At 39.8% G+C, this 26,351-nt stretch overlaps 1 protein-coding gene and 1 long non-coding RNA gene across 2 annotated transcripts; one reads left to right on the forward strand and one right to left on the reverse strand.

Moving 5' to 3' along the window:
• Positions 1-7,760: 7,760 nt before the first annotated feature.
• LOC121537078 lies at positions 7,761-11,454 on the reverse strand. The gene is made up of 4 exons (XR_005994943.2): positions 11,044-11,454; positions 9,897-10,059; positions 9,613-9,805; positions 7,761-7,797 (listed from the first exon to the last, which is right to left on the reverse strand). It is a non-coding gene; the product is annotated as an uncharacterized LOC121537078 (long non-coding RNA).
• A 3,244-nt stretch (positions 11,455-14,698) lies between these two features.
• Positions 14,699-21,106, forward strand: LOC121537075. The gene is made up of 5 exons (XM_041844842.2): positions 14,699-14,862; positions 15,104-15,427; positions 15,715-15,820; positions 15,961-16,006; positions 20,202-21,106. Exons 1-5 carry the CDS (start codon positions 14,799-14,801, stop codon positions 20,310-20,312), a joined length of 651 nt encoding a protein of 216 aa, XP_041700776.1. The 5' UTR covers positions 14,699-14,798; the 3' UTR covers positions 20,313-21,106.
• The last annotated feature ends 5,245 nt before the right edge of the window (positions 21,107-26,351 follow it).

Raw genomic sequence — 26,351 nt, forward strand, 5'->3', positions numbered from 1 at the left:
GAGACTCATTGCTGAGGTCAAGGGCTGCATTGACCACAAATGTTAGGAAAGATAATTCATATATGGATCTGGGCTTTTTATGCAAGACTCTATAGAAATGGTTAAAACTGTACAATATCTGCTAACCAACAATATGAGGACTGTGTAACACACACACTCTACTCTGGTTGGGTCATACCATATCGGGACGTCATCTGAAACACATTTACGTCTTGAACAGCCTTAGTACCAAATTAGGACTTGACGACTGAACACATCTATAGTCAAGGTTCCTGACTTTGAGTTATCCTTTTGTTGTCAAAGAAAGCTCACAACCTTAAAAGTAATGTAAATGGATCAACTGCCATATAAATTAAATCACGCAAATTGATAAGAAATATGTTAAATGGGCAAAAACATTGCCCCAAAAATACAAAAAACATAGGCATTAGAGAGAATAAAGATTAATTTAATGTTTTGAGGGGCGGTTAGTTCTGTCAAATGGTCGGGCTAATTTTGTTTATGCTATGATATCGAAACAAGTTATGGGAATGTTGATATTGTGAACATTTTACACAAAAGGTTGGTTGTAATACAGTAAAAAGCCATGTAATTTATATATTGTAATGAACTGAGACAACAATTTAATTTAAATAGAAAAGATCTACAATAAATGTGTAATAACCTGTTGGAAGGATGAAGTGGATCTCTGTCTCACTTCTGGGTCTGCTGAAGGTTGAGCTGGGATCTTGTCACTTGGTGTCTGCGACGAAATACAACAATAACATGTCAGAAATATTGTGTTTTATAATATAGATCATATCTATTTAGTAAACTAATGATCATACTCAGTTCAGTCACAATATATTCCTACCACCTATCAATAATAATCGCCTTTGGTGTGAGACTCATTGCTGAGGTCAAGGGCTGCATTGACCACAAATGTTAGGAAAGATAATTCATATATGGATCTGGGCTTTTTATGCAAGACTCTATAGAAATGGTTAAAACTGTACAATATCTGCTAACCAACAATATGAGGACTGTGTAACACACACACTCTACTCTGGTTGGGTCATACCATATCGGGACGTCATCTGAAACACATTTACGTCTTGAACAGCCTTAGTACCAAATTAGGACTTGACGACTGAACACATCTATAGTCAAGGTTCCTGACTTTGAGTTATCCTTTTGTTGTCAAAGAAAGCTCACAACCTTAAAAGTAATGTAAATGGATCAACTGCCATATAAATTAAATCACGCAAATTGATAAGAAATATGTTAAATGGGCAAAAACATTGCCCCAAAAATACAAAAACATAGGCATTAGAGAGAATAAAGATTAATTTTATGTTTTGAGGGGCGGTTAGTTCTGTCAAATGGTTGGGCTAATTTTGTTTACGCTATGATATCGAAACAAGTTATTGGAATGTTGATTTTGTGAACATTTTACACAAAAGGTTGGTTGTAATACAGTAAAAAGCCATTTAATTCATATTTTGGAATGAACTGAGACAACAATTTAATTTAAATAGAAAAGATCTACAATAAATGTGTAATAACCTGTTGGAAGGATGAAGTGGATCTCTGTCTCACTTCTGGGTCTGCTGAAGGTTGAGCTGGGATCTTGTCACTTGGTGTCTGCAACGAAATACAACAATAACATGTCAGAAATATTGTGTTTTATAATATAGATCATATCTATTTAGTAAACTAATGATCATATTCAGTTCAGTCACAATATATTCCTACCTCCTGTCTATCATAATCGCCTTTCGGGTGAGACTCATTGCTGAGGTCAAGGGCTGCATTGACCACAGATGTTAGGAAAGATAATTCATATATGGATCTGGGCTTTTTATGCAAGACTCTATAAAAATGGTTAAAACTGTACAATATCTGCTAACCAACAATATGAGGACCGTGTAACACACACACTCTACTCTGGTTGGGTCATACCATATCGGGACGTCATCTGAAACACATTTACGTCTTGAACAGCCTAATTACCAAATGAGGACTTGACGACTGAACACATCTGGAATCAAGGTTCCTGACTTTGAGTTATCCTTTTGTTGTCAAAGAAAGCTCACCACCTTAAAAGCAATGTAAATGGATCAACTGCCATATAAATTAAATCACGCAAATTGATAAGAAGTATGTTAAATGGGCAAAAACATTGCCCCAAAAATACAAAAACATAGGCATTAGAGAGAATAAAGTTTAATTTTATGTTTTGAGGGGCGGTTAGTTCTGTCAAATGGTTGGGCTAATTTTGTTTACGCTATGATATCGAAACAAGTTATTGGAATGTTGATTTTGTGAACATTTTACACAAAAGGTTGGTTGTAATACAGTAAAAAGCCATTTAATTCATATTTTGGAATGAACTGAGACAACAATTTAATTTAAATAGAAAAGATCTACAATAAATGTGTAATAACCTGTTGGAAGGATGAAGTGGATCTCTGTCTCACTTCTGGGTCTGCTGAAGGTTGAGCTGGGATCTTGTCACTTGGTGTCTGCAACGAAATACAACAATAACATGTCAGAAATATTGTGTTTTATAATACAGATCATATCTATTTAGTAAACTAATGATCATATTCAGTTCAGTCACAATATATTCCTACCACCTGTCTATCATAATCGCCTTTCGGGTGAGACTCATTGCTGAGGTCAAGGGCTGCATTGACCACAGATGTTAGGAAAGATAATTCATATATGGATCTGGGCTTTTTATGCAAGACTCTATAAAAATGGTTAAAACTGTACAATATCTGCTAACCAACAATATGAGGACCGTGTAACACACACACTCTACTCTGGTTGGGTCATACCATATCGGGACGTCATCTGAAACACATTTACGTCTTGAACAGCCTAATTACCAAATGAGGACTTGACGACTGAAAAATCTGGAATCAAGGTTTCTGACTTTGAGTTATCCTTTTGTTGTCAAAGAAAGCTCACCACCTTAAAAGCAATGTAAATGGATCAACTGCCATATAAATTAAATCACGCAAATTGATAAGAAATATGTTAAATGGGCAAAAACATTGCCCCAAAAATACAAAAACATAGGCATTAGAGAGAATAAAGTTTAATTTTATGTTTTGAGGGGCGGTTAGTTCTGTCAAATGGTCGGGCTAATTTTGTTTATGCTATGATATCGAAAGAAGTTATGGGAATTTTGATATTGTGAACATTTTACACAAAAGTTTGGTTGTAATACAGTAAAAAGCCATTTAATTCATATTTTGGAATGAACTGAGACAACAATTTAATTTAAATAGAAAAGATCTATAATAAATGTGTAATAACCTGTTGGAAGGATGAAGTGGATCTCTGTCTCACTTCTGGGTCTGCTGAAGGTTGAGCTGGGATCTTGTCACTTGGTGTCTGCAACGAAATACAACAATAACATGTCAGAAATATTGTGTTTTATAATATAGATCATATCTATTTAGTAAACTAATGATCATACTCAGTTCAGTCACAATATATTCCTACCACCTGTCTATCATAATCGCCTTTGGGGTGAGACTCATTGCTGAGGTCAAGGGCTGCATTCACCACAGATGTTAGGATAGATAATTCATATGTGGATCTGGGCTTTTTATGCAAGACTCTATAGAAATGGTTAAAACTGTACAATAACTGCTAACCAACAATATGAGGACCGTGTAACACACACACACTCTACTCTGGTTGGGTCATACAATACCGGGACGTAATCTGAAACACATTTACGTCTTGAACAGCCTAATTACCAAATGAGGACTTGACGACTGAACACATCTGGAGTCAAGGTTCCTGACTTTGAGTTATCCTTTTGTTGTCAAAGAAAGCTCACAACCTTAAAAGTAATGTAAATGGATCAACTGCCATATAAATTAAATCACGCAAATTGACAAGAAATATGTTAAATGGGCAAAAACATTGCCCCAAAAATACAAAAAACATAGGCATTAGAGATAATAAAGATTAATTTAATGTTTTGAGGGGCGGTTAGTTCTGTCAAATGGTCGGGCTAATTTTGTTTATGCTATGATATCGAAACAAGTTATGGGAATGTTGATTTTGTGAACATTTTACACAAAAGGTTGGTTGTAATACAGTAAAAAGCCATTTAATTCATATTTTGGAATGAACTGAGACAACAATTTTAATTTAAATAGAAAAGATCTACAATAAATGTGTAATAACCTGTTGGAAGGATGAAGTGGATCTCTGTCTCACTTCTGGGTCTGCTGAAGGTTGAGCTGGGATCTTGTCACTTGGTGTCTGCAACGAAATACAACAATAACATGTCAGAAATATTGTGTTTTATAATACAGATCATATCTATTTAGTAAACTAATGATCATATTCAGTTCAGTCACAATATATTCCTACCACCTGTCTATCATAATCGCCTTTCGGGTGAGACTCATTGCTGAGGTCAAGGGCTGCATTGACCACAGATGTTAGGAAAGATAATTCATATATGGATCTGGGCTTTTTATGCAAGACTCTATAAAAATGGTTAAAACTGTACAATATCTGCTAACCAACAATATGAGGACCGTGTAACACACACACTCTACTCTGGTTGGGTCATACCATATCGGGACGTCATCTGAAACACATTTACGTCTTGAACAGCCTAATTACCAAATGAGGACTTGACGACTGAAAAAATCTGGAATCAAGGTTTCTGACTTTGAGTTATCCTTTTGTTGTCAAAGAAAGCTCACCACCTTAAAAGCAATGTAAATGGATCAACTGCCATATAAATTAAATCACGCAAATTGATAAGAAATATGTTAAATGGGCAAAAACATTGCCCCAAAAATACAAAAACATAGGCATTAGAGAGAATAAAGTTTAATTTTATGTTTTGAGGGGCGGTTAGTTCTGTCAAATGGTCGGGCTAATTTTGTTTATGCTATGATATCGAAAGAAGTTATGGGAATTTTGATATTGTGAACATTTTACACAAAAGTTTGGTTGTAATACAGTAAAAAGCCATTTAATTCATATTTTGGAATGAACTGAGACAACAATTTAATTTAAATAGAAAAGATCTATAATAAATGTGTAATAACCTGTTGGAAGGATGAAGTGGATCTCTGTCTCACTTCTGGGTCTGCTGAAGGTTGAGCTGGGATCTTGTCACTTGGTATCTGCAACGAAATACAACAATAACATGTCAGAAATATTGTGTTTTATAATATAGATCATATCTATTTAGTAAACTAATGATCATACTCAGTTCAGTCACAATATATTCCTACCACCTGTCTATCATAATCGCCTTTGGGGTGAGACTCATTGCTGAGGTCAAGGGCTGCATTGACCACAGATGTTAGGATAGATAATTCATATGTGGATCTGGGCTTTTATGCAAGACTCTATAGAAATGGTTAAAACTGTACAATATCTGCTAACCAACAATATGAGGACCGTGTAACACACACACTCTACTCTGGTTGGGTCATACCATATCGGGACGTCATCTGAAAGACATTTACATCTTGAACAGCCTTAGTACCAAATGAGGACTTGACGACTGAACACATCTAGAGTCAAGGTTCCTGACTTTGAGTTATCCTTTTGTTGTCAAAGAAAGCTCACAACCTTAAAAGTAATGTAAATGGATCAACTGCCATATAAATTCAATCACGCAAATTGATAAGAAATATGTTAAATGGGCAAAAACATTGCCCCAAAAATACAAAAACATAGGCATTAGAGAGAATAAAGATTAATTTTATGTTTTGAGGGCGGTTAGTTCTGTCAAATGGTCGGGCTAATTTTGTTTACGCTATGATATCGAAACAAGTTATGGGAATGTTGATTTTGTGAACATTTTACACAAAAGGTTGGTTGTAATACAGTAAAAAGCCATTTAATTCATATTTTGGAATGAACTGAGACAACAATTTAATTTAAATAGAAAAGATCTACAATAAATATGTAATAACCTGTTGGAAGGATGAAGTGGATCTCTGTCTCACTTCTGGGTCTGCTGAAGGTTGAGCTGGGATCTTGTCACTTGGTGTCTGCAACGAAATACAACAATAACATGTCAGAAATATTGTGTTTTATAATATAGATCATATCTATTTCGTAAACTAATGATCATACTCAGTTCAGTCACAATATATTCCTACCACCTGTCTATCATAATCGCCTTTGGGGTGAGACTCATTGCTGAGGTCAAGGGCTGCATTGACCACAGATGTTAGGAAAGATAATTCATATATGGATCTGGGCTTTTTTTGCAAGACTCTATAAAAATGGTTAAAACTGTACAATATCTGCTAACCAACAATATGAGGACCGTGTAACACACACACACTCTACTCTGGTTGGGTCATACAATACCGGGACGTAATCTGAAACACATTTACGTCTTGAACAGCCTAATTACCAAATGAGGACTTGACGACTGAACACATCTGGAGTCAAGGTTCCTGACTTTGAGTTATCCTTTTGTTGTCAAAGAAAGCTCACAACCTTAAAAGTAATGTAAATGGATCAACTGCCATATAAATTAAATCACGCAAATTGACAAGAAATATGTTAAATGGGCAAAAACATTGCCCCAAAAATACAAAAAACATAGGCATTAGAGATAATAAAGATTAATTTAATGTTTTGAGGGGCGGTTAGTTCTGTCAAATGGTCGGGCTAATTTTGTTTATGCTATGATATCGAAACAAGTTATGGGAATGTTGATTTTGTGAACATTTTACACAAAAGGTTGGTTGTAATACAGTAAAAAGCCATTTAATTCATATTTTGGAATGAACTGAGACAACAATTTTAATTTAAATAGAAAAGATCTACAATAAATGTGTAATAACCTGTTGGAAGGATGAAGTGGATCTCTGTCTCACTTCTGGGTCTGCTGAAGGTTGAGCTGGGATCTTGTCACTTGGTGTCTGCAACGAAATACAACAATAACATGTCAGAAATAATGTGTTTTATAATATGGATCATATCTATTTAGTAAACTAATGATCATATTTAATTCAGTCACAATATATTCCTACCACCTGTCTATCATAATCGCCTTTGGGGTGAGACTCATTGCTGAGGTCAAGGGCTGCATTGACCACAGATGTTAGGAAAGATAATTCATATATGGATCTGGGCTTTTTTTGCAAGACTCTATAAAAATGGTTAAAACTGTACAATATCTGCTAACCAACAATATGAGGACCGTGTAACACACACACTCTACTCTGGTTGGGTCATACCATATCGGGACGTAATCTGAAACACATTTACGTCTTGAACAGCCTAATTACCAAATGAGGACTTGACGACTGAACACATCTGGAATCAAGGTTCCTGACTTTGAGTTATCCTTTTGTTGTCAAAGAAAGCTCACCACCTTAAAAGCAATGTAAATGGATCAACTGCCATATAAATTAAATCACGCAAATTGATAAGAAATATGTTAAATGGGCAAAAACATTGCCCCAAAAATACAAAAACATAGGCATTAGAGAGAATAAAGATTAATTTTATGTTTTGAGGGGCGGTTAGTTCTGTCAAATGGTCGGGCTAATTTTGTTTATGCTATGATATCGAAAGAAGTTATGGGAATTTTGATATTGTGAACATTTTACACAAAAAGGTTGGTTGTAATACAGTAAAAAAGCCATTTAATTCATATTTTGGAATGAACTGAGACAACAATTTAATTTAAATAGAAAAGATCTACAATAAATGTGTAATAACCTGTTGGAAGGATGAAGTGGATCTCTGTCTCACTTCTGGGTCTGCTGAAGGTTGAGCTGGGATCTTGTCACTTGGTGTCTGCAACGAAACACAACAATAAATATTCTGTATTATACTCTATTTAATCAGTGTATACAGTTGAAGTCGGAAGTTTACATACACTTAGGTTGGAGTCATTAAAACTCGTTTTTCAACCACTCCACAAATTTCTTGTTAACAAACTATAGTTTTGGCAAGTTGGTTAGGACATCTACTTTGTGCATGATACAAGTAATTTTTCCAACAATTGTTTACAGACAGATTTTTTCACTTATAATTCACTGTATCACAATTCCAGTGGGTCAGAAGTTTACATACACTAAGTTGACTGTGCCTTTAAACAGGTTGGAAAATTCCAGAAAATGATGTCATGGCTTTAGAAGCTTCTGATAGGTTAATTGACATCATTTGAGTCAATTGGATGTGTACCTGTGGATCTATTTCAAGGCCTACCTTCAAACTCAGTGCCTCTTTGCTTGACATCATGGGAAAATCAAAAGAAATCAGCCAAGACCTCAGAAAAAAATGTGTAGACCTCCACAAGTCTGGTTCATCCTTGGGAGCAATTTCCAAACGCCTGAAGGTACCACGTTCATCTGTACAAACAATAGTACGCAAGTATAAACACCATGGGACCACGAAGCCGTCATACCGCTCAGGAAGGAGACGCGTTCTGTCTCCTAGAGATGCATGTACTTTGGTGCGAAAGGTGCAAATCAATCCCAGAACAACAGCAAAGGACCTTGTGATGATGCTGGAGGAAACAGGTACAAAAGTATCTATATCCACAGTAAAACAAGTCCTATATCGACATAACCTGAAAGGCCGCTCAGCAAGGAAGAAGCCACTGCTTCAAAACCGCCATAAAAAAGCCAGACTGTGGTTTGCAACTGCATATGGGGACAAAGATCGTACTTTTTGGAGAAATGTCCTCTGGTCTGATGAAACAAAAATAGAACTGTTTGGCCTTAATGACCATCAATATGTTTGGAGGAAAAAGGGGGTAGGCTTGCAAGCCGAAGAACACCATCCCAACCGTGAAGCACGGGGGTGGCAGCATCATGCTGTGGGGGTGTTTTGCTGCAGGAGGGACTGGTGCGCTTAAAAAAATAGATGGCATCATGAGGAAGGAAAATTATGTGGATATATTGAAGCAACATCTCAAGACATCAGTCAGGAAGTTAAAGCTTGGTCGCAAATGGGTCTTCCAAATGGACAATGACCCCAAGCATACTTCCAAAGTTGTGGCAAAATGGCTTAAGGACAACAAAGTCAAGGTTTTGGAGTGGCCATCAAAAAGCCCTGACCTCAATCCTATAGAAAATGTGTGGGCAGAACTGAAAAAGCGTGTGCGAGCAAGGAGGCCTACAAACCTGACTCAGTTACACCAGCTCTGTCAGGAGGAATCGGCCAAAATTCACCCAACTTATTGTGGGAAGCTTGTGGAAGGCTACCCGAAACGTTTGACCCAAGTTAAACAATTTAAAGGCAATGCTACCAAATACTAATTGAGTGTATGTAAACTTCTGACCCACTGGGAATGTGATGAAATAAATAAAAGCTGAAATAAATAATTCTCTCTACTATTATTCTGACATTTCACATTCTTAAAATAAAGTGGTGATCCTAACTGACCTAAAACAGGGAATTTTTACTTGGATTAAATGTCAGGAATTGTGAAAAACTGAGTTTAAATGTATTTGGCTAAGGTGTATGTAAACTTCCGACTTCAACTGTATATATATATATATAAAGCGGTGACAACATACATGCAAGAAGGGACATGTATTTATATATTTTATAATTATTTGACAGATCCTATACATTATAATATATCAAAGCAGATTTACTTACCAGAGCACGCCATGGCCACTGAGATTATCCATAATCATAGGTTATTTCACTCTCTGCTTGGATGTTTTCAATAGCAAACAAGCAAAGATGAGGTTTACATTGGACTATCATCGTTTTCATTTTGCAATTTGGGGACCTGTGGGCATCATTTACCAGCCTCCCCAGTGAACCATCTTCGCAGGATGCATCTATGCTATAATTGAAGAGGGAAACAGATTTACGTTTTCTCCACAAAACATATAAACATATAGAGATTAACTGATGTCTTATAGGGTTTTACTTACCACCATGAGCCATTGTTCCATTCAAAATCAAACAAGAAAGCATTTTGCTTTTCCGTATACTTCCCCTGCCTCTTGTCCCGTTCATATTGCGATATAAACTCCCCACGGTACTCGAGGACAAAGGATCCCTTTTCAATTGGTGCTGAGGCAAATACACCACGTCCTGATGTAACAAAGTTAAGAACTTAGTATCAAGTAATACAGTTCAAATTAGGTTAATGAATTGCAGTTGATCAGACCCATTTAGCCTGCTTATCAATGTGTATGATTTAATATTTAGGGGAAAGATCCATTGCAGGGGTGCAAACTGGTAAGGACCCAAAAAGGTGACATCATTCAAAATAAATTTGGTCTGAAAACTATGAAGTCACGAGGAGACGTATTTTATGTTGGATTTAATGACAGATCTACAGCTAAAAACGGAAACGCTCGAAACAATGGCGTTAAAGCGGGGCAAAAAGAGATGTGATCCCCGGTCAGGTTCCAGCAGTTATCACCACTAGACCTGCAGTGACTTGCACCGCTGAGTCTGCCTTTGACTCCTCGCTTTAGACCGCTTTATTGCAGACTTTGTATTTAAGGACATCAGCGTACACAAAAAATCCCAAATCACAACAGGCAGGGATTACGCACACACCCACTCATGTTGTGAACACTCTGTCGGTAGGCCTACTCGGCGGTGCATTTTCGCTGTTCTGTTAACTTGAATGGTGCCGTATTTGTTCTACGCGCTGATACGCATCATTCACATGTATTGTACATGTTTATCACCCAAATGCTTCTACATTCCGTTTATCGTTGGGGTTGTTATGATCAAATGTTAAAAACATTTTTTGAATTTAAATCACATTACCGGCTTTCACACATAGCGCGAACGGTCTGCCGACTGGCCAGGGAAATTACCACCAATATCACACATTCTAATAGAAGTTGGGAGGTGTAGTTCATAAATCTTGAATATTTTTCCCCATCCCCCAACTGCTTGCAAAAGAATCACAACATAACTTCTGAAATTGGATGTTAAAGCCGTATGTGTCTAATGCAGCGGTACGCAGTGATTTTTTCACTTGTGTAAGACTTGAATGTGTTTCAAATGACATCCCAATATGGTATGACCCAATAAGTGTAGCGTGTGTGTATAACATACCTTTATAGTCATTGATCCATTTGACTTTATACAAGGCTTGTCACTTCCAGAAATAATAAAATGAATAGCCTCAGCCTCAGGACTAAGTCTGGCTCTTCGTTTTGATATGCTCTTCAATTGCCCATGTGCTCCTCAACTAGAAAACATCTACATTGGATGACAAAAAGTCAGCGAGACAAATACAGAAAAGACTAATACTTGATTTGAATCGAATAAGGATATATCAAATGGTATTAGTCTGCCTTTAGTCATATCGTGCTCATGTTCTTACTAATGCAGTATCCGGTTAGCTTATTAGGCTAACCGATCAGTGCAAACCTTATGCAACTGCAATCACAATAGCAATCTTTTCACAGTAAGCACAGTAAGCAATCTTAACACCTTCAAAGATAAATACTGTTATAAAAGTATAGTACTGTAAACTCTAAAAATAACATTATCTGAACTGAACAACCAATATCATCACTTTGGCTTGAAATGGAAAAACATGATAGTGCTAAGTAACATTTGTGGTCAAGAACACTTAAATGTAAGAACAGCTTAGATAATAACTATCTCTTTAGTTGTAAATGAAGAAAAATAAATGTATTACCTTCATTTCTCTTGCACTTCTTCCAGTTCTGAATTTTCCATGTGGCAAAAGTCCTTTTCATTCCTTTCAGCTAATTTGCTAACATTAGCTTATCTGGCTAATTGATGCTAAATTACGTTTTATTTGAGGGATTTAGGAGGATTTTATGATAATAAATAAATAATATGCCATTTAGCAGACGCTTTTATCCAAAGCTTAGTTATAGTTGACTATGATGACATGTATTATGTGTATTCAAGTAAATCTATCTTGAATAGTTGGAAAGTGTGCTCAAACAAAATCAGGATATGTCACGTAACTAAAGTGTGTCACGTGACTAAAGTGTGTCACGTGACTAAAGTGTGTTTAAAGTGTGTTAATGTTCCAAAACTGACCACTAGGTGGCGTATTCACAGGTGAGCAAAAAGCGTAAACACACACACACACTTCAAATCATGAGATTGTGACATTTAAAGACTTTTCAGATTTTTGGTTTAGGGGCATTCTATGGTCGTCTAGAACACTGTAGTGAGCTCGGAAAAATGAGGACTCCAAAAATGTCCTCATATTTCCGAGCGTCCTGACATTGAAGGTGAGTTGTCATAAAATTGTCTTCATATGTCACCAAAACGAGTACACACACACACACACACACACAAGAATAAGACAATGTCCTCTATAGCATCCTCTGCTGGCAGATTATAATAAGAATCTCCCTGTCCCTCCCCTCTGTTTATTTCTCCCTTCAGCTTTCTCCCTATCTGTCTCTTTCTCTCTCTTTCTTCACAGCTCTCTCTCTCTCTTATGTCAATAAAAAATATATTTACAAGTCAATCTCAAAGGAAAATGTGCAATCCCCTTTCAAAATGTTTTTTTTTTTTTTTTAATCCAAAAAGTAGTTGCAAAAAATAAACAGGATAGATCTCACCAGATTATAGAAGCAAGGGGAATCAATCCTGGTAGAGATTTCTTCAGACACCTCAATGTTAATGGAATCTTCAAAACCAAAAAGGTTGAGTGAAGTACACAATAAAACCAACCAAACATTGAAAGACACATAGAAAGGTTTCACCTTGCAAGGGTTTTATAACTTTAAACCAGTCACATACATGTGTATGTGCCTATCACCTCACTTGTAGCAGTTTCACTCCTCCACCCTTATCTTTGTCTTCCCCTCTTTCTCCCCCTCTCTTCCCTCCTCTCTCTCCCCTCTCCCCTCTCCCCTCTCCCCTCTGCCCCCCACATTCTCTCTCTCTGTCTCTTTCCATCTACTTCGTCCTTTCTCCCCCTCTTTCTTCTGTGTGTGGTTAGACAACATTAAAGCAGATACACATGGTTGACCTCAAACACTATCTGTATGTGATGATAGAACTATGCATTGGTGGAGAATTTGATTTGGATCACAGAAAGTTGACATAGCTCAATTTATAGAGTATAGCTTAATAATATCCAACTGTGAGCGTGCGTGTGTGTGTGGGCATGTACAGTACTAGTTAAAAGTTTGGTGGGGATGGAAAGGAATAGTGACATATTTGTTATGTATCAAGGAAATTAAGATAATGTGAAATTGACAGTGGTCAATGCTAGAATAGGGGGACATATAGAGCTGTAGTGACCTCTGAACTCTCCATTAATTAATGGAATGGAATTGATGAGAGCATGTTCCAAAATAGAACCGTACCCTTTACAGTGTAAAGTTTACACTGTGATATTTCCTCACAACACCCTCTCAACAAAAAAAAAATACACACACTCTCTCTCTCAATCTTTCTCAATCTCTCTCAATCTCTCTCTCTCTCTGTCAATTCAATTCAAAGGGCTTTATTGGCATGGGAAAAATATGTTTACATTGCCAAAGCAAGTGAAATAGATAATAAATAAAAGTGAAATAAACAATAAAAAATGAACAGTAAACATTACACTCACAAAAGTTTCAAAGGAATAGAGACATTTGAAATGTCATATTATGGCTATGTACAGTGTTATAACGAGTACAAAACCCCCCTTCCTCTGAAACCACACAAACACATCCTGTATCAGTTTGATGCCTCCCACTCTTATGCACGATGGTCTCATACCCTCTCTATCTTAGTCTCACATAAAGTTGTCAACAGTTATATGGATAAGTACACACATAAACTAACAAAATAACATATATAGGTATATAGGCTGAATCTTGAGTTGATAATTTCATCCCAAATGTAAAGACAAATAAATTCAACTAAATGGTCAAAAGCATTGAAAAACACAATGTGTTTGAGTCGATGTGAAACAGATCTTAATGTCATGTACTACATTCTACACTGAGGTAGTTCAGAATGTAGTATGTTCTGGGGTGTCAGACCCCTTAGAGTTGCAGCACTTTTTTTGGTTTCTTTTATGAAATGACAGTGAGAAATACAGAGAGAGGGATAGATAGAAGGGGCTCAGATCATAAAATATTGAATATAATATATTTCTATGGCTCAGACAGAGTGGCCAAGACAGGGCTCAAATCCCCGTTACCAGGGGGATGTGTGGTATGGAGTGGGCAGCACTACCACTAGGCCAGACTCCTGCACTCTCTTGGTGCATTTCCACTGAGGATTTACCCCAGTGTTTTACCCAAAAGGCTCAGACTTTTCTGTTTCCATCTACGCGGGCCAGCACCCGTGTCTCACTGGCCCATGGCTACGGCGGACCTGCTCTCACTTGGAGCCAAGGCAAGGCACTGGCATTTACATAACAATGGCTAACTGTAAACAATGGCTAACAGAAGCTGCCTAGTGGCTATTCAGCAGTCTTTTGGTATGGGGGTAGAAGCTATTGGCCAGTCTGACAGTTTTAGGGGACGGGGATCATTGATGGGGGATGTGGGATCAAATTAATTTGGACGTTTTGGATGTGAAATTCACCTTAACATCCAACTCTGAGCACACAGTAAATCACTCAGTAATACAATTCTGAGTGGGTATGTGTGATGTCTCTGAGTTCAATGCCTTAGATGTTTTAGACACTTCTGTGCTTCTCTCTCACACGACCACTTCCTCTGTTCTCCATCCTCTTCAGACTAACAAAATGCTAATGTCCCGCCCCCCTCTGAGTGGTTCCTGGTTAGCTAGCTGTGACATTGATCTCTGACTCTAAAGTTCCATTCCACTCTGTCCATTTCTTTCTCTGTCAGTCAGTTACGTCTAAGGTCGTCATGGCAACTCTCCTGTCCTGGGACCTGGTGTCTGTGGTCATCATGCTGTTCCTTGTCTGTACAGGTAAGTGACAGTGGATGACCATAGTACAGCGTGTTTTTGTGTGTGTGTGTGTGTGTGTGTGTGTGTGTGTGTGTGTGTATGTGTACCTGCCTACCTACCGAACTGCCTGCCTGTCTGTCTGTCTGTGTTCGGTTCGTATTCTTATGACTTCTTTAAAAAAGTTATTGATTTCATACATCTCACACTGGCCCTTTAAAATACAGTACTTACAACATTGTATTTGTTGTTTTCTCTCCCATAGAGTCAGTAGGTGACCCAACAAAATATCAGAAAAATATATCAGCTTCTTTGGGAGAAATTGTTACTTTGGTGTGCAACAACTCCGTGACGAATGCATCATACATCTGGAAAAAGGACACAGTTCTCATTTTCTCTCATAGTGGCATACGGAATAAAACTGAAAGAAAATTCACCTCTGACAGGATGAGTGTTGATTCGCCTACAAAGCTGACTATCTTTAATGTAGAGTTAAATGACACAGGGAACTACGGCTGTCAAGTAACAGATGATCAAAGTGGTGTACGGACAATGGTGTGGAATTTGACCATCACTAATAACCTCACAGGTAATGGAAGCAATTTTCTGTTTATACTGTAACGTGGAGAATAAACTGTATTCTGTAATGCTAGATATAAATATGCACAATTCTGAAGTTGAAATGAACAAAAATGTAAATTATTGTGATAATTATTGCAATCAATCAATACTAAGTGTTATAATGTTATTATTTGGTTATTATCTCCCTTTTTTAACAATATTGTTATTATAAAGCAAAGGAATATGACATTTTGTTTTAGACTTGTCAACTTTCCTGAAAACCACAATTGTTTCTGTCTGTTTGTCTTAACACAGATAATGCTGAACATAGCCTACAGAGGTTATTGCTCTTCACAATTCCTTCTGCTATTGGAGGAGTGATTCTCTGCATTAACATCTGCTGTATGGTCTGGCTGTGTAGGTGAGTAGCTCAAAGCAGTTTACCTAAGAGCTCAAATGAATCAAATCAGCATTGCCTATCGCACTGTGGTCTCATTTTGTATTTATAGTTGATTCGGAGTTTCAATCAAATACCTAATTCGTGTTATCTTGTTTCTGCAGGAAACGAAAACAGGAACAGATAAGTCTTTGTGATAGGCAAGGAGAGGTCAGTAGCTTAATTCAGATGGGTTGTGTTAAATGAGGAAGACACATTTCGGTTGAATGTATTCAGTTGTGCTACTAATTGACTACTGTAGGCATCCCCTTTCCCTTTCCATACAGCAATTGATCATTACTAAACGGAGTGGCTGTGTGACTTGTGTTTGTCCCACCAGCAGGATACCTTTTCCCGTTTTCTAAATCTCCTAATGTTCTGTTTCTTTCACACACTAAAAACTTTACGCAGCCTCCTGCTTAGGTTTATGTTGTCTTAAAAATGTTAAGAATGTAAGGAGTTTTAGAAAACGTCATCCTGGGGGCGGGGCGAACACAGGTCACGCAGCCTCTGGCTTTTCTGCTAAAATAAAAACTTGGTGGCGATTACAAAAACATTCCAAAAATATATACATTGAGTATACAAAACATTAGGAACATGACATAGACTGGCCAGTTGAATCCAGGTAAAAGCTATGATCCCTTTTTGGTGTCACTTGTTAAATCCACTTCAATCAGATGAATGGCAAGGATTTTAAAGCCTTAAGAAAATTGAGACATGGATTGTTTATATGTGCCATTCAGCGGATGAATAGGCAAGGCAAAAGATTTAAGTGCCCTTGAACGGGGTATGGTAGTATGTGCCAGGCGCACCAGTTTGAGTGTGTCAAGAACTGCAACGCTGCTGGGTTTTTCACGCTCAACAGATTCCCATTTGTACCCAAAGGACATCCAGACAACTTGACACAACTGTGGGAAGCATTGTAGTAAACATGGCCCAGCATCTCTGTGGAACGCATTCGACACCTTTTAGAGTCCATGCACCGACGAATTGAGGCTGTTCTGAGGAAGGTGTTTCTAATGTTTTGTACACTCAGTGTAACTCAGCTTGAAAATCTGTGGCAAGACTTGAAAATGTCTGTCTAGGAATGATTAACAACCAACTTGACAGAGTTTAATGTGCAAGAATTGTACAATCCAGGTGTGCAAAGCTCTTAGAGACTTACCCAGAAAGATTTACAGCTGTAATCGCTGCCAAAGGTGATTCTAACATGTATTGACTCCAGTGGAGTCTCCTCAGAAGAGGAAGGCGAGGACCATCATCCTCAGTGAATTTCATAAAAATAGTGTAACATTAAAAAAGTTATCCTTTTTAGATAAAACTATACAAAATATATTAATGTCACCAAATAATTGATTAAAACACATTGTTTTGCAATGGTCTACCGTAGCCTCAACAGCTCTCTGTAGGGTAGCACCATAGAATAGCCGGAGGACAGCGAGCTTCCGTCCTTGACATCAACACAAAACCTAGGATGCTCATGGTTCTCAACCCCTTCCATAGACTTACACAGTATTTATGACAACTTCTGGAGGACAACCTCCAACCTATCAGATATCTTGTAGCATTCTGACATGTTGTCCACCCAATCAAAGGATCAGAGAATGAATCTAGTACTGAAAGCATAAACTACAGCTGGCTAGCACTGCAGTGCATAAAATGTGGTGAGTAGTTGACTCAAAGAGAGAAAAATATAGATAGTTTTGAACAAATTCATTTCTTCAAAAATGAAGGAGGAGTAAGAGAGAGAGAGAGAGAGAGATTGAGGGAGAGAGCTAACTATATATATATTTTCACTTTCACTTACTTCTCTTATGAATGCAGCTAGCTAGTTTAGCCTACTCAAACACCCGGCTCAAACAGCTAGCTGGCTATGACTATCCAACACTGGACCTCTTCCAAGTCAAGGTAAGCTTTTGGTTTGACTAATTTGTTGCCACTGGGCCCCCTGGTATAACTGCTAAACTGCTTACTGACTGTACATACTGTTTTGCATGATTGTAGTGGGTCTACTAACGCGATAGTTCTATTAGCTATGTTGACTATGACGTTACTTTAGCTAATATGGTGACAACGATGTAGGCTGTGTGTAGGAGTTATGATATGATGGTTTGGCTTCGAAAAATGTGTTTGCCTGGTCACAGACAGCTGATGTGTTGTGCATTGATGTCCACAAGTGAAGGGAAAAGTGAGAGTGCGTAAATGTGAGAAGGAATATGACAAGCTGTTTGTATGTGGCTATGAAAGTGAACTGTTTGGGTGTGATCAAGGGTGTATTCATTCCTCCGATTCTGTTGAAAAACGTTTCTTAAACGGAAGCAAACAGAACGAAACGGGCAAACAACTGGATAGACAGTGACACATGGATCAAAATATTTCTCTCAACCTGTGTGCATCTATGTTGTAAACTTTGTTCTAAACATAGGCTAGGATGTAGCAACCTCATGATGGGTATAGGGAAAATTTGAGTATCATGTAGTATAATAATAATAATAATATAATATGCCATTTAGCAGACACTTTTATCCAAAGCGACTTACAGTCATGCATACTTTTTTGTGTGTATCCTAAACCAATCAATGTTACATTTAACTGGGTGAATGGATAATGAATGACAGTCATCCAATATGCTGTAATAGAAACAAGTCCATGCTCATAAAAAAAAATATCATCCTCCCTCATCATAAACGGCACCGACCGCCACTGATTGACTCAGGGGTGTGAATGCTTATGTAAATTAGATATTTATGTATTTCATTTTTCCCAAAAAGTATAAAATGTTTTCATTTGTTATTATAGGTATTGTATGTAGATGCGTGAAAAAAAAAATTATTGAAGCCATTTTGAATTCAGGCTGTAACACAACAACATTTGGAATAAGTCAAGGGGTATGAATACTTTCTGAAGGCAATGTATGTCAGATATTCCAGTGAGTTAACATCATTAGAAAAAATTGATTATCGTCTTTTCTACTGTAGGTATGTCATTTAAAATGTGTTTATTCTGTTTTTGCTAGCAATATTCATAAAAACATTTAAAAATATATTAACACGGACCCCTGCGTACCTAGGGTTCCCCCTGCTGTACAGCACCCCCATGTAGTTCATATGGAATCCACAAGAGGTCCCTACCTCACAGGTTAGGATACACTATTCTAGGACCTATGGTCCATTTCAGTGGTTTTAAGTAGCTTCCTCTCCCATTCTTCTGCTTTGGTCTAAGAACACAAGACGGATGAATGCAATATGCCTAATGGGAGTGTTCTTTCACCTGTCCTACCTGGCTGTTAAGGTGAGTCCATTGAGGTGGATAATAGTGTGTGCAGGGGCGGATTAATGCAGGGTTTTAACGGGGCTGAAGCCCCTGGGCCCAGATCATGGGGGGCCCAAGAGGCAGCAAATAAATAAAAATAAATAAAATAGAAAAGTAATATTATATTTGTAGTATATATTTAGTATTTTTTTTACCAACGACAGGAGGACTCAGGAGCCCGCTCTCAATGAGTGTTTACAGCCTGCTTCTGCTCTGCTAATCATCAGATGGGGGGAGGAGAGGAGGTAGGGGGCCCAAATGCGTAACTAGGGGCCCCTGCCTTGATTGGGTAATTGATTAATAAACAAATTAAAATAAACTGCATAAATAAATGTGTATAGATAGAGTATTGTTGAGCCATCGCTTGCCACCTTGCGTACAGAACCAGTCCACTTGCGTTCGCTTACACACAGGATGTCCACGTTGTACCTGCCCATCTCTATGATAACTTGAACTGCTTTTGAAGTTTCAAACATGGTGGGGACATTCCATGCTTCAAGACGGACTGTAGTTTTGGTGCCTAGATAACTCCTCATCGAGCTCCTGATTTCCTGGGTAGGTCTTTCATCTGAAGCCGTCATAGTGCCTATAGATTTTCTGGAGTTTCCTTTTGGGTCCCTTGTTGTTGTAGTTTTCAAAGTTGTTGCAGTTTCTGTAACAATGTGTCTTTATGGGCTGGGGTTGTTAGCCCCACACCCAACCCCCAACCTGGAGGGCCAGGTGTTGTGTTAAGTCTGGCCTCTCACCTGGAAACTGCCCGGCATGGTTGAACCTGCCTGGGGCCAAAACCCCACCGGTATAGCTTTCAGGATCACTGAAACACGCAAGCTTCCCCACAAACAACAAGGAAAACAGCACTCAGGGAAGAGCTTTTACATGTAATGACCTTTTACTGTGTAATGGTTTGACACAGGCATCTGTAGGTCTTTGTTGGTCAGGTGTGTCATTTCATTAGCCTGGGGACAACTAAAACAATGTTGACATAAAGGAATTCCCCAGTCTAAATTTATGTTCCATCTCCATATAATGACATTCACTTTTGTCGTTTTCTTAGGTGCAGCAGGAATGCAATGAGGAGGTGATTTATGAAAACTGTCTAGCAACGGATGCTGAACAACACTGTCAACATGGACACACAACACTGAGAGAAAAGGAGGCAGAGTAAACTGGAGGAGAACAGAAAGGGCGACTGAGGGGTGGAGGTGTGGGTGAGAGAATGTACAGCACTTCTATTTCAGGCATTGACCACCTGATAACAACAGCGCCGAGGTGATGGAAATATATGGACGTCATTTGTACCAGAGCATGAGAGACAGATACACCTCTGGACTATATAGCCAGAAGGTGGTGCTCAGGGTTAAGGGCTGGCGAGCCTGTTGTGGGAAAGGATTTGCAGAGAAGATGGAAAGCTAAAGCATGTTTACAGAAAAACAACAAGGCCATTGGATGTTATCCATGGATCAAATGCAATATATCTCAGAAATTCACACGTTGTTTCTAGATAGCAGCGGCGTCCCTGCTTTATTTTTTGATTCAGAAGAACATTAAAATAATCTATCCACCCAGTTGATATGTGTCCAGGCCCTGAAATAGATATAAAGCAATAAGAAGGCTTGGTTGTTGGGTGTAAGAAACTATATCTACATAGTAACAGCAACAACAACAACAAAAATGTCCTCATGAAAATCATGTCTATAATGAATAACAGCATTAGTGAAGGAGAACTACAGTAATGTGTACATATATAGAGAAACATGCATACTGCAGAATGACAACTCAAGGCCAGTGGTCACACCATGATGGGAGAAAGAAGAAGATGTAGAGACGCCTGGGGAAGAGTTAGTGCATGTGTCAAACTGTTAAATAAACGCTGTTTGTGAATACACGTGCAAATAGAAAATTGTTACATTTCCTGCACTTGGTAAATAGATCACCATTAAATAAAAACATAAACTCTTATCATTATTTACAGTATTCACAGCAGTACAACTGCTCTTGCCTTCTCTCTCCTTTGTGTACTAAGAAAGTAGTGAGCAGAGGGACACAGCTGAACGCTTCACAGCCATAAAGCCATGTGAATGAGTTAGAGGCATTTCCATGCTCTACTGATCTCTGCCGTTTCCATAGGGATGACGTCACGGGACTTTCCATCACAGCCACTAGTCCATATTAGATTACATGGGTTCAGTTCTCAGAGTAACAGCATAATAATCAAGTTAGGAACCTGGCCAGAGGCTTAGCTACTAGAATTCAGTTAGGAATCTGGTGTAGAGGGCAGAGGCTTGTAAACAGTGACTTCTTTGAGAGAAATAAGACAGCTTCAACGTCTGTTATCTGCACTCTTTTTAGTTTGTAGGGGGAAGTTTGGTGTTTGGTTTTATTTAGCTCACTCGTCTCTCATTTCCATATTCTGTCAACACATGTTAATTTCAGGACTGAACGTGAGACATAAACGGCACAATAGTGTTTTATGATGATGGGTATTTTTTGATATAGCTATTTATTTGTTTGCTGTGTATTCTCTGTACTGTTGAATTCTATGTGTTTATTTTTTTATAGCTGGCCTTCTTGGCCAGGTTTCCCTTTTCTGGCCTCAATGGGACTTCCTTGTTAAACAAAAGTCAGTATGTGTGAATAAAACCAACACAAAGAAATGTACAAACTAGTACTGTAGACACACACCAACCACTACCACTCCTCAACCCACACACGTCTCTTCTTGTTGATAAAAAGGCAGGTGTTAATACTAGGTTCATTTTTATGAATGTTTTAACTTGATAAGAGTTAACATATTTTGGAAGATGGGTTAGGGAGAAAGTTGAGGCTAAAACTTGATGGTTCTGGAGGGAAGTAATTTCATGACTGAACGTGAGACACAAACGGCACAATAGTGTTTTATAATGATGGGTAATTGTTGTTATAGCTATTTATGTTTTTGCACTGTACTGTTGAATTATATGTGGTACTTTTTTATAGCTGGCCTTCTTGGCCAGGTCTCCCTTTATGACCTCAATGGGACTTCCTGGTTAAATAAAAGTTATAAAAAATAGCAATTATATACATTCTGCACACAACATGTTTAATAGGTCACTAAAACCGACTCAAACTTCTGATTGACATTTAACATTACAATATGTTCAAAAGCACTGACACTAAAGAGTAGTTTAAAAAAATACCTTATCAGGAATGAAACACCTCCTAACCTAACAGCCATTCTAACTGTCATTCTTTATCTCTGATGCCAGTTTGCTGATCGTAACCAAACTGTGGTTATCTAACTGCCACTGTTCACTACAGTGATTGGTCTCTACAGATATTGAATCCACTTTCATTTCACTGAAGAACGAAATGCATTCCCCGCTCACTTTACCATAGGTTGAATTAGCATCCAAGCAATTATGTCACGGTTTCGGCCGAGGCTGCTCCTCCTCCTTGCTCGGGCAGGCTTCGGCGTTCGTCGTCCCCGGAGTACTAGCTGCCACCGTTGTATGTTATCGATGTTTGTTTGGTTTTGTCTTCCTTGTACACCTGTTTCCTTTTAGTGTTCATTATGTCCCCTATAAGTTTCTCGTTTTGTTTGTCGTGAGTGGTGTGTAATTGTTCCGCCTGTCATTAGGTGCCGTTGATTTTTGCTCCAATGTTTTTGAGTACAGACGCACTATTTGCATGTTCTGTTTGTATTTTGATGTTTTGCGCACTGTTGCGTAATCGCTCGCCTCCGGGTTAGTTGAGGCCCGTTACTTTGTATTTGTCGTCTAGTAAAGTCTGTTGGACGAAGCTTCTGTGTCCTGCGCCTGACTCCTACAACATATCCACATCAGCCGCTGACAGAAGATCCCACCAAAACTGGACCAAGCAGCGTGTCCAGGAGCCAACGCCAGAGGTAACTCTAGCGGATATCCACCTCGACTGGGTCAAGCAGCGTGTCCAGGAGCCAACGCCAGAGGTAACTCTAGTGGATATCCACCTCGACTGGGTCAAGCAGTGTGAGGAGGAGAGAGGTTGGACCTGGGAGCAGAGGATGGAGAGTCTGGTGAGAGCCATGGAGGCCATATCCACGGGGGAGAGACAAGCCCAATATATTTTTAGGGGGGGGCTCACACCGTGGACGACGGGGCTGCTGGAGGCAGATAAGGGGCGAGTTAGTGGACGAGGAGAGAAGGCCAACGGGTTACGGGAGCCATTGGCGAGTAGAGGGAAGGAAAATGTAGAGGCACGGCGAGAGGTACTGAGGTGTGTTGCCAGTCCGGTCCGGCCCGTTCCTGATCCCCGGGTAAGGCCAGTGGTGTGTGTTCCCAGTGCGGTCCGGCCTGTTCCTGATCCCCGGGTAAGGCCAGTGGTGTGTGTTCCCAGTGCAGTCCGGCCTGTTCCTGCCTCTCGCACCAAGCCTACGGTGCACGTCGCCAGCCCGGCCCGGCCTGTTCCTGCTCCCCGCACCAAGCCAATGGTGCGCGTCGCCAGCCCGGCCCGGCCTGTTCCTGCTCCCCGCACCAAGCCAATGGTGCGCGTCGCCAGCCCGGCCCGGCCTGTTCCTGCTCCCCGCACCAAGCCAATGGTGCGCGTCGCCAGCCCGGCCCGGCCTGTTCCTGCTCCCCGCACCAAGCCAATGGTGCGCGTCGCCAGCCCGGCCCGGCCTGTTCCTGCTCCCCGCATCAAGCCTGTGGTGTGCATCGTCAGCCCGGTCCGGCCCGTTCCTGCTCCCCGCACTAAGCCTGTGGTGCGCCCGTCCAGCCCGGTTCGGCCCGTCCCTGCTCCCCGCACCAAGCCTGTGGTGCGCGTCGTCAGCCCGGTCCGGCTCGTTCCTGCTCCCCGCACCAAGCCTGTGGTGCGCATCGTCAGTCCGGCACAGCCCGTGCCTGGGTCACCGGTCCCTGGTCAGTTACCGGTCAGCTGCTCCACATCGGAGCTTAAGCAATCCGCTCCACCGATGTCGGTCCAGCTCCAGCCAGCGGGGCCAGACCGGACCAGGGGCGCTACGGGGGGATTCTTGGAGGGTGGTGGTCAAGCCCGAGCCGGAACCGCCTCCGAGGAGGAATGCCCACCCGGCCCTCCCTGTTCGGTTTATGTTTGGCGCGGTCGCAGTCCGCGCTTTGGGGGTACTGTCACGCCCTGGCTCTGGGACTCTGTTATGTTGAGCCAGGGTGTGTAGTTTCTATGTATTTGTGTTCTAGGTTCATTATCTAGCTCATGTGTTTCTGTGTTGGCGGGTGGTTCTCAATCAGAGGCAACGAGTGTCAGCTGTTGCTTGTTGTCTCTGATTGGGACCATACTTAGGCAGCCTGTTTTCCACAGTGTTTTGTGGGATCTTGTTCTGTGTATGTTTAGTGTCTGTTACCTAGGACTTCACGTATCGTTTGGTTGTTTTGTTTCGTGTGGTGAATCAAATGAAAAGTATGTTCACTCATCACGCTGCGCATTGGTCCACTTCCTCCAACGATCGTGACAAATTAGCATGTGTGATAAAGAAATGTAGACTAGTACTGTACACATACACCACCCACAGACACACCTGTGTCTCATTGTTGATTTAAAAAAGGCAGGTGTGCAGACTAGCTTCGTCTTTACAGTGCATTTGGAAAATATTCAGACCCCTTGACATGTTCAAAATTTTGTTGTGTTACAGCCTGAATTTAATATGGATAACATTTCGATTTTGTGTCACTGGCCTACACAAAATACAGTGAGGGAAAAAAGTATTTGATCCCCTGCTGATTTTGTATGTTTGCCCACTGACAAAGACATGATCAGTCTATAATTTTAATGGTAGGTTTATTTGAACAGTGAGAGACAGAATAACAACAAAAAAATCCAGAAAAACGCATGTCAAAAATGTTATAAATTGATTTGCATTTTAATGAGGGAAATACGTATTTGACCCCTCTGCAAAACATGACTGAGTACTTGGTGGCAAAACCCTTGTTGGCAATCACAGAGGTTAGACGTTTCTTGTAGTTGGTGTAGTGTCTGAAGGTCTATGATTTTGCTGACATTTGCAAATGGTGTAATAGATTAACTTTACTCTGCTTTGCTGAAACATCTGGAAAGCATTACTACATAGGCTTCTTGGAATAGAGGACATTTGGAGATATGTGGAGGCCAGGGATTGGTCTGTCAAAAACCACCCATCTTATGTTACATAGGATAAATACCATGTTTTGAACAAAGGACGGGGAGAAATAACATATCAGTGATTGGGTCGGGTTATTCTCCAGATATCTGCAGATGTCTGTAAATTGATACTGTGATCTTTGATACAATAAACCTTTATAATCAAAGTACAGCGTCAGAGGAATTCTTATCATCACAGCATATTCAGCATCGTTGTCTCGGACACCACATTGGCCACCAGGTTTGCACACATCTCAGGAGGGATTTTGTCCCACTCCTCTTTGCAGATCTTCTCCAAGTCATAAAGGTTTCGAGCCTGACGTTTGGCAACTCGAAACTTCAGCTCCCCTCCACAGATTTTCTATGGGATTAAGGTCTGGAGACTGGCTAGGCCACTCCAGGACCTTTATGTGCTTCTTCTTGAGCCACTCCTTTGTTGCCTTGGCCGTGTGTTTTGGGTCATTGCCATGCTGGAATACCCATCCACGACCCATTTTCAATGCTCTGGCTGAGGGAAGGAGGTTCTCACCCAAGATTTGACGGTACATGGCCCCGTCCATCGTCCCTTTGATGCGGTGAAGTTGTCCTGTCCCCTTAGCAGAAAAACACCCCCAAAGCATAATGTTTCCACCTCCATGTTCAAATCTAATCAAATCAAAATGTATTGGTCACATGCGCCGAATACAACAGGTGCAGACATTACAGTGAAATGCTTACTTACAGCCCTTAACCAACAGTGCATTTATTTTTTACAAAAAAAGTAAAAATAAAACAACAACAAAAAAAGTGTTCAGAAAAAAAGAGCAGAAGTAAAATAAAATAACAGTAGGGAGGCTATATATACAGGGGGGTACCGGTGCAGAGTCAATGTCGGGGGCACCGGCTAGTTGAGATAGTTGAAGTAATATGTACATGTGGGTAGAGTACCATGTTTGACGGTGGGGATGGTGTTCTTGGGGTCATAGGCAGCATTCCTCCTCCTCCAAACATGGCGAGTTGAGTTGATGCCAAAGACATCGATTTTGGTCTCATCTGACCACAACACTTTCACCCAGTTCTCCTCTGAATCATTCATTGGCAAACTTCAGATGGGCCT

Source organism: Coregonus clupeaformis, chromosome 23, assembly GCF_020615455.1.
Source record: "Coregonus clupeaformis isolate EN_2021a chromosome 23, ASM2061545v1, whole genome shotgun sequence".
Lineage (NCBI taxonomy): Eukaryota > Metazoa > Chordata > Actinopteri > Salmoniformes > Salmonidae > Coregonus > Coregonus clupeaformis.